At 43.9% G+C, this 18,786-nt stretch overlaps 1 protein-coding gene across 8 annotated transcripts in view; it reads right to left on the reverse strand.

Moving 5' to 3' along the window:
• DTNB (dystrobrevin beta) overlaps nucleotides 1-18,786 on the reverse strand; it is a 354,166-nt gene that overhangs the window by 242,492 nt on the left and 92,888 nt on the right. For all 8 annotated transcript variants that reach the window (XM_045010065.1, XM_045010062.1, XM_045010063.1 and 5 more), the window contains exons 6-7: nucleotides 14,355-14,509; nucleotides 72-177 (exon numbers count right to left, since the gene is read on the reverse strand). In XM_045010065.1, coding sequence (XP_044866000.1) covers nucleotides 72-177; nucleotides 14,355-14,509 — 261 coding nt within the window. The remainder of the gene's footprint in view (nucleotides 1-71; nucleotides 178-14,354; nucleotides 14,510-18,786) is intronic.

An 18,786-nucleotide genomic window follows, 5' to 3' on the forward strand; every position in this document is an offset into this window, starting at 1 on the left:
CAATTTCTGGAAAAGATCATCATATATACACTTTTCTGAACAGAAATGTCAGACATAAATATTTAACTTACCATTTTCTACATGTGCAAGTCTGTGCATGAGAGGTAGCCACACAAGGCACTGAGGGGGTGGATCAACCATCAATGTGTCTAAAAACATATTTAGCGTTATCTTTTTCTGTAAAAGAAACAAAAACATGACACTTTCAAAAGAGAACTTAATTCTTTGTAATTACCTCCATCCTATGGTTTCTTTAGTATTAATTTACTGAGTACCAACAGTGTATTACATATTGTAAAGGACAGATACATTCACTCTCCCTCCCCAAGGAATTTTCAATCTTAATTAGACAGTAAATCACAAACAAGATAGTATATACTGCATACATAAATTATCAATAAATACATAATACATAGGTAAATTCAAAGGGGGTGAGTATGTAGTCAGTACTTTGCGAGTTACAGCTGAAAGGGTTTGCAAAGAAGTGCTTTAAAAGAGGGATTCAAATGCAAAGAGGGAAGATTGTTTAGTGAACTAAGGGAGGAAGTTCCAAGCACATGGTACAATACTGAAAAAAAGACAAAGACAAGGAAAGGAGGAATCAAAAGGCGTATTTAGGCATTAGCCATATGGCAAACAAAGGAAAGAGAAGAAATGAGAACAGAAACAGGTAAAGGCAGAATTGTACTAAAATTTGAAAAAGTGGGCAAGGAAACTGATTTTAAATTAAGAAATTTAGGAAAGGAAGTGAGTGAAATTAATTTTCAAGCAGAGAACAGTCTTCTCCGGACCTAGACCCATGCTTTTCATGATCTCAGACAAATTGGCAAGGAAAGAAGGAAGAATGATTGATATAATATTGATAAAAATGCATACCAATGAGATTTGTCAGGAAGAAAAGCTAAGGAAACTAGGCCTACAAGGAAAAAGTATTTAACTAGATAACTTCTTAAATAGTCGTCTTCCACTTTCAGAGGAGGAAACAAGACCTGTGCAAGGCCAGCCACACCCTCTACTTTTCGGGAAGCCAAATCCCTTGCTCTGGCACGTGATCTGTGGGATAAAAACCACTGTTCAGACAGCCTGTCTCTTCTTACCTCCCTATACATTGGTGGTACATCAATGGGCCACCCTGACAGGGATTAAAGAAGATGGTGGCAGCCCTGCTTACAGCAGTGGAGCAAAAAAGGCCAAAGCCTTGTTTTCTAGGAGGAAAACTGTCCACAGTTCTCCCGGGCAGCAATCACACCATGACTGAAGCACTCTTTTTGGAGAAGCATGCTATGTCCAATTCACCTACATCTTTTTGGAGTTGGGGGAGGAAGATGTATGTGTCTGCCATCTCTCCCTGATGAGTACAAAATCATAGAAATAAAGGGCTGGAAGAGACATTGAGAGGCCATCTAGTCCAGCCCCCTATGCTAAGGCAGGATGAAGTATGCCTACATCATCCCCGAAAGGTGTTTGTCCACCTGTTCTTATAAACTTCCAATGACAGGGATTCCACAAACTCCCTTGGAAGCCTTTTCCAGTACCTAACAACCCTTATAGTTAGAAAGTTTTTCCTTAATATCTAACCTAAACCTCCCTTGCTGCAGATTAAGCCCATTACTTCTTGTAACTACCTTCACTGGATATGAGGACAATTGATCCTTTTTGCAACACCTCTTAACATATCTGGATTTATCAGGTCCTTAACTCAGTTTTCTCTTCTCAAGACAATATACTCAATTTTTTTAGCCTTTCCTCACAGGTCAGTATTCTAAATCTTTTATCATTTTTGTTGGTCACCTCTGGACTCGCTCCAATTTGTCCACATCTTTCTTAAAGAGTGGCACACAGAACTGGACACAGTGTTCCAGCTAAGATGTTGCCAGTGCCGAGGAGAGTGGGACAATTACCTCTCCTGTCTTGCATAAGACACTCCTGTTAATGCCCCCAAGAACATTAGCCTTTTTCATAACTGCATCACATCGTTGACTCCTATTCAATTCATGACCCATTATAACCCCCAAATCCTTTTCAATAGTATTACTACCTCGTCAATTATTCTACATTTTGTAGTTGTGCATTTGATTTTTCCTTCCTAAGGGTATGTCTACACTACAAGAGTAGTTCGATTCAACTTAATTCGAATTTGTGGAATCGACCTTACGAAGTCGAATTTGTGTATCCACACTAAGGACACTAATTCGACTTTGTGAGTCCACACTAACGGGGCCAGCGTCGACTTTGGAAGCGGTGCACTGTGGGAAGCTATCCCACAGTTCCCGCAGTCCCCGCTGCCCATTGGAATGCTGGGTAGAGCCCCCAATGCCTGCTGGGGGAAAAAATGTGTCGAGGGTGGTTTTGGGTAACTGTCATCATTGAACCGTCAATCACGCCCTCCCTCCCTCCCCGAAAGCGCCTGCGGGCAATCTGTTCGTGCACTTTTCTGGTCAGTGACAGCGCGGACGCCACAGCACTGCGATCATGGAGCCCGCTGCAGTTATGGCCGTTTTCACCTCCTCGCACCTTATCGTCCACCTCTTCCACAGTCAGCTGCTGAGAAATAGGGCTACTTTTCAATGGTGCTGCAAGCACTGGTGGAGCATAGGGGACGTTTTACCATCATCAACGTCAGGTGGCCAGGCAAGGTTCATGACGCGCGTGTTTTCAGGAACTGTGGTTTGTTTAGACACCTGCAGGAAGGTAGTTTCTTCCCGGACCACAAAATAACTGTTGGGGATGTGCAGATGCCTATAGTGATCCTCGGGGACCCAGCCTACCCGCTAATGCCCTGGCTCATGAAGCCCTATACAGGCGCCTTGGACAGCGACAAGGAACTCTTCAAGTACCAGCGAGCAGCGTGACCTGTGACTGTTCAGTTTCTTTACAGAGAAGCTGAACCTGCCCGTTTCTTTACCCAGTTACTGTTGACTATCCTCTGCAGTTACATACCCCGTTCACCCCGTTTCCCCCACTTCCAACACACGTGTAAAAATAAAATACATGTTCCATTGTTACTTAACAAAGGTTTCTTTATTAATGACTTTGCTTTAAAGGGTTGAAACTGGGACGCAGACTGTGCTGGGTAGGGTGTGCGGTGATGTAAAGACCGCCTCTAAACTCGAGGAATGACAGGCTCCTGCTCCTAGAGCGGTCCGCAGTGCCGGACTGGTTGTTTCAACGGAGCCTGCCATCCCTCCTTTTTGGGATTCTGTGTGCGGGGGCTATGTGACCTTGTGGCGGAGGAGGACGGATACAGATTCCTCTGCTGCGTGACTCTGTGGTCCAGGACAAGGACCGCTGCATAAGATCTGTAACCGCCCTCCCCCGCTACAAAGTCACGTCCCCCCCCACCCACACAGAACCTGGAAACCACCTCCCATACCGACCAGGGTGCCTACTGACTGCACTGTGTGTGTGACCTGCTGCTGATCCTGCCCCCGTGTCTGTACCCTGGTAAAGGTGACCGTCCTGTCCAATTACCAACCCCCTTCCCCACCCCCCCCTTCAAACACAGTCTTCTGTGAAAAAACATGACGGAAACAGTAATTAACAGCAAAGTATTTTTAATAATTAACTGGACAGTTGCATCCCGCAGCTCCGAAAGCACAGACTCCTCACCCCACACACCGATCAGATCCAAGACTTCCCGGTCAGTCCATGCTGGGGCCCTCTTTCTATTCAGAGATTGCATGGACTCCTCTGCTGGAGAGCTCTGCATCATTGCCGGTGCTGCTGAGCTCGCCCCGATGTCCAACCAGGAAATGAGATTCAAACTGGCATTCAAATTTTCCCGGGGCTTTTCCTGTGTGCCTGATCAGAACATCCAAGCTCGGACTGCTGTCCAGAGCGTCAACAGAGTGGTGCAGTGTGGGATAGCTCCCGGAGCTACTAAGGTCGATTTCCGTCCACACCTAGCCTAATTCGACATGGCCATGTCGAATTTAGCGCTACTCCCCTCATCGGGGAGGAGTACAGAAGTCGAACTAAAGAGCCCTCTATGTCGAATTAAATAGCTTCGTGGTGTGGACGGGTGCACGGTTAATTCAAATTAACGCTGCTAAATTCGAATTAAAGTCCTAGTGTGGACCAGGCCTAAGTATAGTACTTTGCATGTCTCTTTATTTAATTTCATCTTGTTGATTTCAGACCAATTCTCCAAGATTGTTTTGAGTTCTAATCCTATCCTTCAAAGTGCATGAATCCCGCCTCAGTTTGGTGCCATCCACAAATTTCACAAGCATACTCTCCAGTCCATTATCTAACTCATTAATGAAAATATTGAATAGTACCTGACCCGGGACAGAACCCTGCAGGACCCCACTAGATATATCCTGTCAGGTTGACAGTAAACCATTGATAACTGTTCTTTGATAATGGCCTTTCAATCAGTCTCAGGAAGCTAGAGGGTAATCACAATTACCTGTACCAATCACCATTAATGCACGACTTTAGGAGTGCTTGATCCTGCTCCTTTCAGTTGCTATAGGATGCCCTATGCCTAATGATCTTACCCTGCAGCTGAAGAACTTCTCTTCAACAGCCAGGCTGCCTGCTGCTGCCGTGAGGGAGTCCCAAGAGAACTCATTCTCAGTCATCACAGCAGGAACAGTAACATTCTTCTTAGGAGAGAAGGTGTGCCTGGAGATCCTTAATCTCCCCCCAAACGTGTAGATGTGCCTATTAGGCTATTACTGATAATGCACAATGAACCTCTTTTTTCATACAATATGAGAGACAGAGATACATTAATGCCTTAAAGAAACTAACTTCTCAGTGAGGCCAAGAAAAATCCTTAAATATACTGAAACAGACCTTCTGGTGTATAAGGAGTGTCAAGTTGTCTGGAGTGGCTCAAGAGCGTGAGTGCCAACCTCAGGCAGACTGTGACGAAGCGGGGCACAAACCCCAAATTGGTTGTGAGCTCTATATTTAGATTTCACCAAGTAAGTATAAAGTGTGAACTCCTCAAGCACTGTAACAGCCTTAACATGGAGTCCTCTTGGGTACTCTGGTCTATCTTGCCATTCAGGTAAGCTTGCCTTTGTGATAATACCACCGTAATATTCAGGTTATTCCCAGTCCCAAAGAACCAGTCACTTATCCCAGGTAAATTGCACCTTAGATCTCACCAGACACTTGTAGCCAATCCTATTAAAAAAGATTTATTAACTAAGAAAAATAAATAAGTTATTTGTACAATATTAAAGCATGTAAACATACAAACACAAATGAGTTACAGTCTTAAGTGTCAAAGGGTAACAGAAGCGTCTATAATATAGAGCTTGCTTATGTCCTTCAGAGCTAACCCAGGACAAGCACTGGGGATCTTTTGCTTATGCTTAGTAATCCTTGACCCTCAGAGTCCAAGCCTCATAAACATACAGTTTTTTCCTTGTTAGGGATTTTTATTCACTTCCCACAAAGATCAAGCTGATTGGATGAGTCCAAATGCATGTCTCCTCTTCATGGGTGTGGGGCAAGCCTTTTGTGTTTTGGAATCTTTTGTCCTTTGGTGTTCCACAACGATTTGTCTGGTGTCTATTGGCCTTCTTTTGTAACACCTCCTGTGGCAAAACTAGTATTTCAGATGTGGTAATGCTTCTCTCCTGATGAGTGGTTTACTGTTTCAGAGCAAAAAGAACGAGGAGTAAAGTGGCACCTTAAAGACTAACAGATTTATTTGGGCATAAGCTTTCGTGGGTAAAAAACCCACTTCTTCAGTTATAGAGAAAACACTCAAATGTTACCTTATAACATCGGACGCAGATATTAAAAGTGAGATTAATGCATGGAGCAACTTATAAGCATTTCATAAAGTATAAACACTAAACACATTCTTATAAATCTAATACCTATTTCAACAATCCTAACACACAGGTGAGTCAGACTTGTTTCCAGTTATGTATTTATTGGTCAGTGTGCATTTGAGGCCTAGGGGCCTTGCATGAGCTGGCACCTGGTCTGGGGAGTGGTGTCGTCACGTTGGAAAGCGGTGCCACAAGGCTAGAGAGTGGTGCCGTGATCTGGAGCTGCACAGGGTCACTGAGCAGCGCCAGGACCAGTGCCGGGAGTGGGACCTGCTGTGCAACGGGGATTGACGCACGGATCGGCATCGCGACCAGGAGCACTGGCACAACCTGCAGCAGTGCTGCGAGTCTGACTGGTGCCGCAATTGCGAGCGGCGCCAGGATTCCGAGTGGTGCTGGGATTCTATCAGTGGTGCTGAGGGCCAGACCATCACCAGTTTGCCTCAAGACAGTGCCACTCAATGCGGTACCGAAGGCTTAGCTTGAAGGGTGGGTGACCTCTGCGCTATCATCACGATGAGGTCCCACATGGCCTCAAAGTTGTTTGGGGTGGATGTCAGTTCCACCTCCTCGATGACCTGGTCTGGGAAGTCCAACAGCACTGGACTCAACAGTCCCCCTTGCGGGGCTGAAGTCAACTGTGCTGTCTCCGCAGACTTTGGCGCTGGGTGCTCCTCATGAGGATGTGCCCCACTGGCTGGCTCCAGAGGGGTGGACCTCTGGGACAGAGAGCTGCTCCTCCCTTGCTTCCAGTGCTGCTTCTGCACCAGGGAGTGGGAGTGGTGCCAGGTCAATCCTGCCGGTTTTGGCATGGGAAGCAGCGGTGCCACAGGTCTCTGCCAGAGTCCTTCCGTGGTGCCGCTTCCACCACTGTCGGACGGGTGCTATGTACCGATAAACATGGTGCTGGGTCTTGCCGCACTAGTGGAGGCTGAGGTCTAAATGCCACCTCCATAAAGAGCTGCTTGAAGTGAAAGTGTCGCTCCTTTTTGGTTCTGGGGCGAAACCCCTTACAAGTCCTGCACCGATCGGCTTGGTGAGCCTCTCCCAGACACTTCAGACAAGTGTCGCGGGGGTCACCCATTACCATGGGTCTGCTGCAGGACTTGCAGGGCTTGAACCCCTGGGACTTGGGCATGTAAGCCCTCCCAAGGAAACATGATTGGGACAGAAGGTAACCCCCCCCACCCAACTGCTAACTACTAATACTAACAAACAACTAAAAACTAATACATATAGAGAACAAACGAAGCTAGGGAAACGTGGTAGAAATTGCTGAGCAAGACGCCACAGTTCCAACGACCGTCACTGGTGGTAAGAAGGAACTGAGGAGGCAGCAGGGTCATATATTGAGCACCATGAAGGCGCCACTCCAGGGGACTCCACAGCTAACCCGACGTGTGCTGCTAGGGGAAAACTTTCCAACGACTGTGCATGAGGCGCGTGCACACCTAATTGGAATTGATATGAGCAATCACCCAAAGAAGAACAAGAAATTTACATTTAATCACAAAGACGGTTCAAACCTCATGTTCACAAGAGACTGTTTGTCACCACAACTCATCAAAGGTGTTTCTAGCACAGTAAATTGAATTACAAAGAGGGGAGGAAAAACACTTGACTTCACTCTCCTCACACTTTTTAGGCTCTGTACCCCTTTCCAAATAATGTAATCTACCGCATACCCCCGTCTGAGATAGGGTTTTAATATACCTATGGAAACACGAAAAAAAAGGTCTGTGGGGGCTAACATGATGCGTTGTCTGCCATTACAGGATTTTTCTCGCATACCCCCTGATGAGAGCTTGCATACCCCTAGAGGTACGTGTACCCCAGTTTGAAAACCACTGAGTTAGGCATTTAGCTGGGGTTTTATCTTTTTATTTCCTTGGTAACCAATTCTGACTTTATGCCTCATTACTTGTAGTCACTTAAAATTTATCTTTCTGTAGTTAATAAACTTGTTTTATTGTTTTACTTAATCAGTGTGTTTGGATTAAAATGTCTGGGAGATTCCATTTTGGATAAGAAAGATGGTGCATATCATTTTCCACTAATGAAATGACAGACTTTATATGAGCTTGTTTTGTCCAGTAGTGTGCTGGGCAGTACAAGATTCACATTTCTTGGGAGGAAGTCTGGGTCTAGAGAATCTGCTGCTGTTCTTCTGCAATGTAATGTATAAGTGGTTAGCTAGTAGCACTCAATACTGTGTAGCTGGGAGCAAGTTGCATGTTGGAGGCTGTATGTTAACTGGCCAGGAGTGGCTGTTCATCAGTAAAGCAGTGTAAAAGGCATCCCAGAAAGGAGAAATGAAGAGAAACAGCTATTCAGCAATTCATATTGTCACAATAACACAATCCAATGGCTGGAAGTTGAAGTGAGACAAATAAGACATATTTTTTAATGGCGAGTCTAATTAACCATTGGAACAGTTAACCAAGGAGAGGAGACTGTGGAACTGATGCCACAGTAATGTCTTTCTGGGTTAGGAATTGCTGTGGTGCCGGTGATAGTGGTGCCGAGTGTAGTATTATGATAGACAGATGTCCGTTTGACTTGTGCATCGACCTCATCAGCGCCAGAGGTGGCTGCATGATCGGTGCTGTCTCGGTTGCCGGTGCTGTTGTGGTAGGTGCCATGGAGGAGACATGGCTGGATCTATGTCTCAACTCCTTGACTTTCGGCTCCATGGCACAGCTGATGCCAGAGGTGCCGGGAGAATTGTATGTACTGACTCTCAGGGCTATCGCCACCGATGGTAGAGATTTGCAGGGGACCACTTCTTTTTGTGCAACTCCCTCTGTGGAGAATTCAAAGTTCTCTTCCTCTTCTCAAGAGTGGATGGAGCCATGCTCTTTGCTGGTTCAGACCGTGTGGGTGAGCACTTGGTGGAGGACTTTTGGTCATCCTTGTCAGATCCTGGCTGGAGTAACTTCTCCATAAGGATCATCTTAAGGAGGAAATCCCAGTCATGACGGGTTCTTGCCTTCAAATTGTTGCAGTGAGTGCACTTAGATGAGATTAGCATAGAATCATAGGACTGAAAGGGACCTTGAGAGGTCATCTAGTCCAGTCCCCTGCACTCCTGGCAGGACTAAGTATTATCTAGACCAGGGGTCGGCAACCTTTGGCACCTGGCCTGTCAGGGTAAAATGCTGGCAGGCCGGGCTGGTTTGTTTATCTGGAGCGCCCGGAGGCACGGAGCCCTATAGCTCCCACTGGCTGCAGTTTGCAGTTCCCGGCCAATGGGAGCTGCGGGAAGCAGCGTGGGCCAAGGGACATGCCAGCCACTGCTTCCCGCAGCTCCCACTGGCCGGGAACAGCGAACCGCAGCCAGTGGGAGCTGCGGGGCTCCATGCCTGCGGACGCTCCAGATAAACAAACCGGCCCAATCCACCAGTGGCATTACCCTTACGGGCCAGGTGCCAAAGCTTGCTGACCTCAATCTAGACCATTCCTGACAGGAGTTTGTCTAACCAATGATGGAGAATCCACAACCTCTCTAGGCAATTTATTCCAGTGCTTAACCACCCAGACAATTAGGAATATTTTCCTAACGTCCAACCTATACCTCCCTTGCTGCACTTTAAGCCCATTGCTTCTTGTCCTATCCTCAGAGGTTAAGAAAAACAATTTTTCTCCCTTCTCCTTGTAACAACCTTTTATGTACTTGAAAACTGTTATGTCCCCTATCAGTCTTCTCTTCTCCAGACTAAACAAACCCAGTTTTTTTCAATCTTCCCTCATAGGTCATGTTTTCTAGACCATTAATCATTTTTGTTTCTCTTCTCTGAACTCGCTCAGATTTGTCCACATCTTTCCTGAAATGTGGCACCCAGAACTGGACACAATACTTCAGTTGAGGCCTAATCAGTGCAGACTAGAGCGGAAGAATTACTTCTCGTGTCTTGCTTACAACACTCCTGTTAATACATCCCAGAATGATGTTAGCTTTTTTTGCAACAGCATTACACCGTTCACTCATATTTAGCATGTGGTCCACTGTGACCCTCAGATCCCGTTCTGCAGTACTCCTTCCTAGGCAGTCATTTCCCATTTGGTATGCATGCAACTGATTTGAATTTCATCCTATTTACTTCAGAACATTTCTTCAGTTTGTCCAGATCATTTTAAATTTTAATCCTATCCTCCAAAGCACTTGCAACCCCTCCCAGCTTGGTATAGTCCACAAACTTCATAAGTGTACTCTCTATGCAATTATCTTAATCACTGATGAAGATATTGAATAGAACCGGACCCAGAACTGATCTCTGCGGGACCCCACTCGTTATGTCCTTCCAGCCTGACTGTGAACCACTGATAAACTATTCTCTGGGAATGATTTTCCAACCAGTTTTGCACCCACCTTGTAGTAGCTCCATCTAGGTTGCATTTCCCTAGTTTGTGTATGAGAAGATCATGTGAGACAGTATCAAAAGCTTTACTAAAGTCAAGATATACCACATCTACCACTTCCCCCCCCATTCACAAGTCGTGTTACCATGTCAAAGAAAGCTGTCAGGTTGGTTTGATATGACTTGTTCTTGACAAATCCATGCTGACTGCTACTTATCACATTATCTTTTAGGTATTTGCAAATTGGTTGCTTAATTATTTGCTCCATTATCTCTGGGTATAGAAGTTAAGCTGACTGGTCTGTAATTCCCTGGGTTGTCCTTATTTCCCTTTTTATAGATGGGCACTACATTTGCCCTTTTCCAGTCTTCTGGAATCTCTCCCGTCTTCCATGACTTTTCAGAGATAATTGCTAATGGCTCAGATATCTCCTCAGTGAGCTCCTTGAGTATTCTAGGATGCATTTCATGAGGCCCTGGTGACTTGACATCTAATTTATCGAAGTAATTTTTAACTTGTTCTCTCTCTATTTTAGCCTCTTCTGATCGTATCTTATTTTCACTGGTATTCACTATGTTAGACATCTAATCACCGCCAACCTTACTGGTGAAAACCGAAACAAAGAAGTCATAAAGCACCTCTGCCATTTCCACATTTTCTCTTATTGTTTTTCCCCCTTCATTGAGTAATGGTCCTACCCCATCCTTGGTCTTCCTCTTGCTTCTAATGTATTTGTAGAATGTTTGCTTGTTACCCTTTATGTCTCTAGCTAGTTTGATCTAGTTTTGTACCTTGGCCTTTCTAATTTTGTCCCTACATAGTTGTGTTATTTGTTTATATTCATCCTTTATAATCTGACCTAGTTTCCACTTTTTGTAGGACTCTTTGATTTTTAGATAATTTAAGATCTCCTGGTTAAGCCAGGGTGGTCTCTTGCCATACTTCCTATCTTTTCTATGCATGTTAAAGTTAAGTGTGTTATACTTTTGTTATATGTTACCTGTTATTCTTATTACCTGTGCTCACTATCTTTTAGTGTTTCCCTTAGTTAATAAACTTACATTTGATTTTACTATAGATTACAGTTCTGTGTTGTTATATTGGAACTGATACTTAGTTGACTCAAACAAGGGGCGTGTGTGTGTGCGCGTGTGTGCATACCCTATTCCCTTGGGAGTAGTGAACCTGGTAATTACTGTGAACGTCCAGCGACAGACACTGGAGGCTACAGGGAATGCTTTGGAGTGGCTTGGGAGTTGGGGTGCGTCTATTTTTAATCTGCAAGGCAAAGTAGAGGCTGATTGAGCCTTGGGGGGTGTGCTTGAGGTGCTGAAGGGCTGACAGGAGCAGGGACTTGACATCCAGCTGCCACAAGAAAGTCCCTCATTCTGGAGGCAGGGGAGTAAGTAGTGACTCGCAAACCCCCTAAAAGTGTCACACTCTTATAAAAATGCCTTTGATCAAACTATGCATAAGCCGTCTTTCTGAAGTAATGAATTTAATCTGGTACTAGAATTGTGCCAAAACCCCTTTTTGCCTGAGTAAAGACTGTGCCCATTTTCTTTTATTAAATGGCAAAAAACTTAGTTAATGCTCTTGTTCTTCCAGAATGTCAATTTCAGCAAAACTCAAATTTGTGAAAACCAGGAAATACAGAGTTAAGGTACACTGCTATGTAACCCTACCTCTGCCTCCCTGGAGCTGGCAGTAGCCACTGGGAATTATCTGCATACACTTCAGCTGCCTTCACTGTGTTAGGTGTAGCTTTATTGAATGGTGGAGGAATAAGTAGAGCTGTGATTATCATCTGCAGGGAGGGCTGTAGCCTAGGAGTCAAGGGATACGCTCTCCCTGACCCCCTGTGTGTGATCAAATGAAAGAACTGCATGTGTGCTTTGGGAGATCTGGTATGCCTCATTTCATCACTGTGTTGTATAGGTTGTGTCACTGACAGGGCACAGGGGTTTTCCTGCCCCGGGGGATTGTCAGCAGTTAGGTGGGAGATGAGTGTGGGTTATGAGTTTAAGGAAAGGTAAGTGAAAGTAGAGTGTTTGGTGGTACTGTGTGCAGAAGGGTGAAGGGGTCGTAATAAGATTGAAGGAGTTGTAAAATTTAGTAGATAGTCTACTCCACAGAAAGAATAGGGCAAGTGAGAGAGTTTAAGGAGCTCTTGTTCAATACAGGGCAAAAGCAGAGAGAGTATGCGCGGTTATGGGCACCACTCAAATTGGGCATAGTTAGGTTGCGTGGGTGTGTACTTTAATTCTGTATTTCCTGGTTTTCACAGGTTTCAGTTTTACTGAAATTGAGATCCTGGAAAGGCACAAGCTATATCCAGGCAACCTTAAATCTGCATTAACAAAGTTGTTCCCATTTAATTTCCTAAAGTTTCTAGCAGAAAGAAAAGTTGTTGGTAGACATTAGGGGTCATTGAGGCAGTTGTAATTATCATGTATGTGTGTAGTTCAGATGCTCCTGTGAATAGGTATTTGATAACTAGTTTTTACATAGCACTTTTCATCAGTAGATCTCAAGAAGGAAAATATTATTCTCCCTTACAGACAGGGAAATTGAAGCACAGAGAGATGAAGTGACTTGGCCAAAGTGACCCAACACTCCAGTGGCAGAGCTGAGACTAGAGCCCAGGTTTTCTGAGTCTAAGTCTACTGTTTGCTCCACTAAGCCACTCCATTGCTATGTGATTTCAAAGTGCTCTCCTGCCCCCTGTACTCTTTTTTGCAGTAGGAAGAGCATAATGGTTGTGCCTTGATATGTCTGCAGTGTTTAGTTGCTAACAGAGTTGGTGAGAGAAATCTCAGACATAGTCTGTGTCTCAAAAACTTGAGAGTTTTGTTACAAGGGTGGTTACAGTAACTTAAAGCATTCAAAGGAAGACTGGTGTTTCTCTTTCCTCACCCAGTCTCCCAACTAAGCCCCCGCCCACCACCACCACCACCTCACCCTCCCCTTCCCATTAAGCCATTATCATTTTAGAAGCCTGGTGTGAAACAAAAAATAAAAACACTGGTAGATGCTGAATTTTCATAAGCTTCCCCGTCCATGGGTCTGTATCTCAGAAACATCTTGCTCAAATAACCCCAAATTTGGCTCACTAATCCTAACTCCCACTCCCATTAAGCACAGCAAATTTCAAGACAATCTGAGTACCCATACAGATATTGGAATTTAGAAAAATCATCCTTTAAACAGAAATATTTTCTCAATCTTAATAGTAGAAGAGTTGGTCTTCCTCTGTAATACAGCATGAAATTAATCATCAGCAACTGCTTTGCCATATCCATATCCCCAACAATCTTGAAAGCATAGCAGGCTCTGAGAGGTGTGAAGCAGCCCATTCATATCAGTGTGATTGTCTCAACTGAATGAGAACACCCCATGGAGATAAATACAGCCTAAAACAATAGATATGACACAAAGGTTCTCACACTATGGGGGTGTGCCTCCCTATGGAGATGCCAGTTGCCTGTCTTTTGGCCAGGGGTATAGTGCTGCTGGAACAGTCTAAACCATTGCTCTGGGACCTGCACTCTGACTCTTCAGAAATAAAAATCTGCACAAATTTGCACTCCGGACCATCTCCCATCAAGGCTTGCACCTGACTGATGCCTGCTGCACTAGATACCCTGTGCCCCTGCTGTTTGAAACGCTGTACTGTAGCCCAGCCCCTCTATTGAGAAAGGAACTGAGGGTTGTTCACCCAACACGCCCCTATATACCCTTGCTATGAGAGGCACAAGGATAGATAGGGTGCATGCACAAACTGAATGGGCAGGGCTACTGAAAGTCTCTGATCAAAGGCACATGAGCACCTGAAGTGGAGCACCTATAGGGCCAATACTCGAAGATGAACCTATTGTTCAAATGGCCCCAATTTTGGATCAGTAACCGAACCCCACTCCCCCAAGAAAGGAATCAAATTTCAAAGCAATCCAAGTACCCCTGATGATTTTAGAGCATTACTGCTAAGCTTTAAACAGAAACCTGATTTCAGCCTTAACTACAGTGGAGCTAGCACTCTGCTATCATTTACTCAGACCCTCTTAAAAATTTTTGGTGTACACGACACACAAACTTTAAAAGAGTGTAAATACAAACCATAACAGAAGTCGTCACTGGATTCTAGAAGGTGGCACTATTTCAACATGCAATATACAATCACATTTTGTTAACTCTTACTTGTTGTGGGAAACATGTCCGTACGGAATGTTCTGTGTATCCAAAAGAAGGCCCTTCAAATACAGCTGTTGGAAGTTTTAAAACTTCTCTCAAAAACTGATCAAACTTTGTAAATATCATCAATCCATTGGAATCTGACATTTGGGAGAAAATATCTATAAGAAGAACAAAATAAAGTAAAACCTTACAGTAAATATAAGTTTACTGAAAAATGTATTATGCTTTCCACCACAAAAGTTTTTTTTTAGTTATGTAATCTATTTCTACTTGTTTACCATGAACATCAATTTTATATTACTTCTTTCCAAGTTACAATATAAAACTTAACATGAATGCACTTCATTTATTCTATATCCTCCAGGTTCTCTCCCCACATTCCTATACAATATATTTTTTACAATGTACTAAAAATCTCGAATATGTTGAAGGCAAGACAGGTAAATTTGGGATGTGTGGAGTGTAGTAGAAAGAGAGAGCCTGAAGCATGGGCCTGGAGAAAGGCCTGAGGCCTGAACCAAAGTCAGCAAAACTTATGTTATGAGCAACAATCAGGCCCTGTCAAAAGCAGATGCTTGCCTGCAAGTCAGTGTGCAGTACATGAACTCGGCACCAGTATTGCTAGCATTGCTAAAACACACTGAATATGTAAACACATTCCAGCAGGCCAGCACAAGAACACCCCAACCTCGCACACGATAAGATGGTTTGACAAAAGTGATGAATTGGCAGAGCCATCGGCCATTATCTTTGAAAACTCCTGGCGATCGGGGAGGTTCCAGACAGTTGGAAAAAGGCAAATATATTGCTCACCTTTAAAAAAGGGAAGAAGGAGAACTCGGGGAACTACAGACCGGTCAGCCTCACCTCAGTCCCTGGAAAAATCATACAGCAGGTCCCAAGGAATCCATTTTGAATCACTTGGAGGAGAGGAAGGTGACCAGGAACAGTCAACATGGATTCACCAAGGGCAAGTCATGCCTGACCAACCTGATTGCTTTTTATGAAGAGATAACTGGCTCTGTGGATATAGGGAAAGCAGTGGATGTGATATACCTTGACTTTAGAAAAGCTTTTGATATGGTCTCCCACTGTATTCTTGCCAGCAAGTTAAAGTAGTATGGATTGGATGAATGAACTATAAGATAGATAGAAAGCTGGCTAGATTGTCAGGCTCAATGGGTAGTGATCAACGGCTTGATGACTAGTTGGCAACCGGTATCAAGCAGAGTGCTCCAGGGGTCGGTCCTGGGGCCGATTTTGTTCAACATCTTCATTATCTGAACGATGGGATGGATTGCACCCTCAGCAAGTTCGCGGATGACACTAAGCTGGGGGGAGAGGTAGATACACTGGAGGGTAGGGATAGGGTCCAGAGTGACCTAGACAAATTGGAGGACTGGTCCAAAAGAAATCAGATGAGGTTCAACAAGGACAAGCGCAGAGTTCTGCACTTAGGATGGAAGAATCTCATGCACTGCTACAGGCTGGGGACCGACTAGCTCAGTGGCAGTTCTGCAGAAAAAGACCTGGCTATTACAGTGGATGAGAAGCTGGATATGAGTCAGCAGTGTGCCCTTGTTGCCAAGAAGGCTAGCGGCATATTGGGTTGCATTAGTAAGAGCATTGCCAGCAGACTGAGGGAAGTGATTATTCCCCTCTACTTGGCACTGGTGAGGCCACACCTGGAGTACTGCATCCAGTTTTGGGCCCCCCATTACAGAAAGAATGTGGACAAATTGGAGAGTCCAGCGGAGGGCAACGAAAATGATTAGGGGGCTGGAGCACATGACTTATGAGGAGAGGCTGAGGGAACTGGGCTTATTTAGTTTGCAGAAGAGAAGAGTGAGGGGGGATTTGATAGCATCTTTCAACTACCTGAAGGTGGGTTCCAAAGGGGATGGAGCTCAGCTGTTCTCAGTGACGGCAGATGACAGAACAAGGAGCAATGGTCTCAAGTTGCAGTGGGGGAGGTCTAGGTTGGATATTAGGAAACACTATTTCACTAGGAGGGTGGTGAAGCACTGGAATGGGTTACCTAGGGAAGTGGTGGAATCTCCATCCTTAGAAGTTTTCAAGGCCGGGCTTGACAAAGCCCTGGCTGGGATGATTTAGTTGGGGTTGGTCCTTCTTTGAGAAGGGGATTGGAGTAGATGATCTCCTGAGGTCTCTTCCAACCCAAATCTATGATTCTAATAGAGATGCTTTGTCTGGAACATCAGGAGGAAAGTACAAGGGGAGGTAAAAAACATGTCATGAAACATGTAAGGTGATACGTAAGTTGTTTATCCCTGATTGTTTGTCTTAGTCTATAAATGTTGGGATACCACGCTTTAACCCTTCGTCCAGCCTAGGGGGGCAGTGGAAAGTCCCGTGACTTACTAAGCTGACATTGATCCCGGGAGCTAGGACCATTCTTTGTCAGCAATAAACCTGACCAATTTCCTTCACTATTAAAACGGGTCTTGTGGTCTTATTGGGCAGTTTGATTGGAGCCTGTGTACAGACTATATGCCCAGAACTGGTGCAGCATGCAGAAAGTACGCATGCATGCAGCAGAACATCTGACATGGAGAATGTAGGAACAGTACTGATATTTTTATGAACAATAACTATGACTCAAATAACCTATTTACTTTGTATTCATACCCACTGGGTGTGAAGGAGTTAATCCCTCTTTCTTTGGGTCCAGACACACAAGCACGTTAAGATTGGTAACAATGAACAATCAAGAATTGCACAGAGCTGGCTGACAAGGGGGAAATAAACCCTGACAAATTTTTTGCATTTTAACGAAAAAAGTTTCATTCTGAAGCAGGGAGGAACATAAAAAATGTGAACATTTTCAAGGAAAGAGACTTTAAGAAAAATTGTTTCAGGAGAACTTAAACAGATTTTTTCAGCTTCCCAGCTGCCTTCAGGGAAGGCTCTGAAAAAGATTTGTGGATCATGGTGGATAATCACCTGAATCTGAGCTCCCACTGCACCGCTGTGGCTAAAAAAGGCTAATTTGATCTTCAGATGCATAAACAGGGGGATCTTGAGTATGAGTAGAAAGGTTATTTTTAGGGTTGTCAAAGGATTAAAAAAAGGACTTGTGATTCATCGCAGTTTTAATTGCACTCTTTAATAATAATAGATACTATTTATTACAAATATTTAGGATTTTTTCTACATTTTCAGATATAGTGATTTCAGTGACCACACAGAATACAAAGTGTACAGTGGTCACTTTATATTATTTTTATTACAAATATTTGTGCTGTAAAAAAGATACACAAAAGAAATAGTATTTTTCAATTCACCTCATACAAGTACTATACTGCAATCTATTTATTGTGAAAGTGCAATTTACAAATGTAGATTTTTTTTGTTACATAATTGCACTCAAAAACAAAACAATATAAAACTTTAGCGCCTATAAGTCCACTCAGTCCTACTTCTTGTTCAACCAATCGCTAAGACAAATAAGTTTGTTTACATTTACGGGAGATACTGCTGCTCACTTCTTATTTGCAATATCACCTGAAAGTGAGAACAGGTATTCATATGGCACTGTTGTAGCCAGCATTGCAAGATATTTACCTGCCAGATATGCTAAACATTTGTATGCCCCTTCATGCTTTGACCAGCATTCCAGAGGACATGCTTCCATGCTGATGACAGGTTCTGCCTGATAACGATCCAAAGAAGTGCGGACTGATGCACATTCATTTTCATCACCTGTGCCACCAACAGAAGGTTGATTTTCTTTTTTGGTGGTTCAGGTTCTGTAGTTTCTGCATCTGAGTGTGTTGCTGACAGCATGTTCCACACCTCGTCCCTCTCAGATTTTGAAAGGCACTACAGATTCTTAAACCTGGGGCCGAGTGCTATAGCTATCTTTAGAAATCTCGCATTTGTATCTTTGCATTTTTTCAAATCTGCAATGAAAGTTTTCTTAAATCGAACATGTACTCGGTCGTTATCCGAGACTGCCATAACATGAAATATATGGCAGAATGCAGACAAAGCAGATGTTGAGGCCTAAACTGTATCAAAAATCCTTTAAGAAAGCTGGTAAAATACTATCAGGACAAAAAAATTAAATTGAAAACCACAACATTTAAACAAGCAAAACTTAGGAACCCAAACACAGTTTGGCACTATGCTGATGCTCCACTTAAAGATCCTGTCAGTAGAGGAGTCACTAAAACCAAAAAGTAAGCTAGGGAAACAGTGGGATGTGAGGGAGTAAAGAGAATTGCCTTGAGGCTGAAATTGGCATGCTCACTGCGTTGCAGGAAATCTAATCCTATTTTACCTCACAGACATTTTGGAGGACAGAGAAGGAGAATAGGACCTCATAACCCAACAAGTGCATCTTCACTAGGAAAAATGATGTGTTCTTAACTCAAGTTAGCTAGCATGAGGTACAATCCTAGTGAAGACCAGG

This window comes from Mauremys mutica, chromosome 3, assembly GCF_020497125.1.
Source record: "Mauremys mutica isolate MM-2020 ecotype Southern chromosome 3, ASM2049712v1, whole genome shotgun sequence".
Classification (NCBI taxonomy): domain Eukaryota; kingdom Metazoa; phylum Chordata; order Testudines; family Geoemydidae; genus Mauremys; species Mauremys mutica.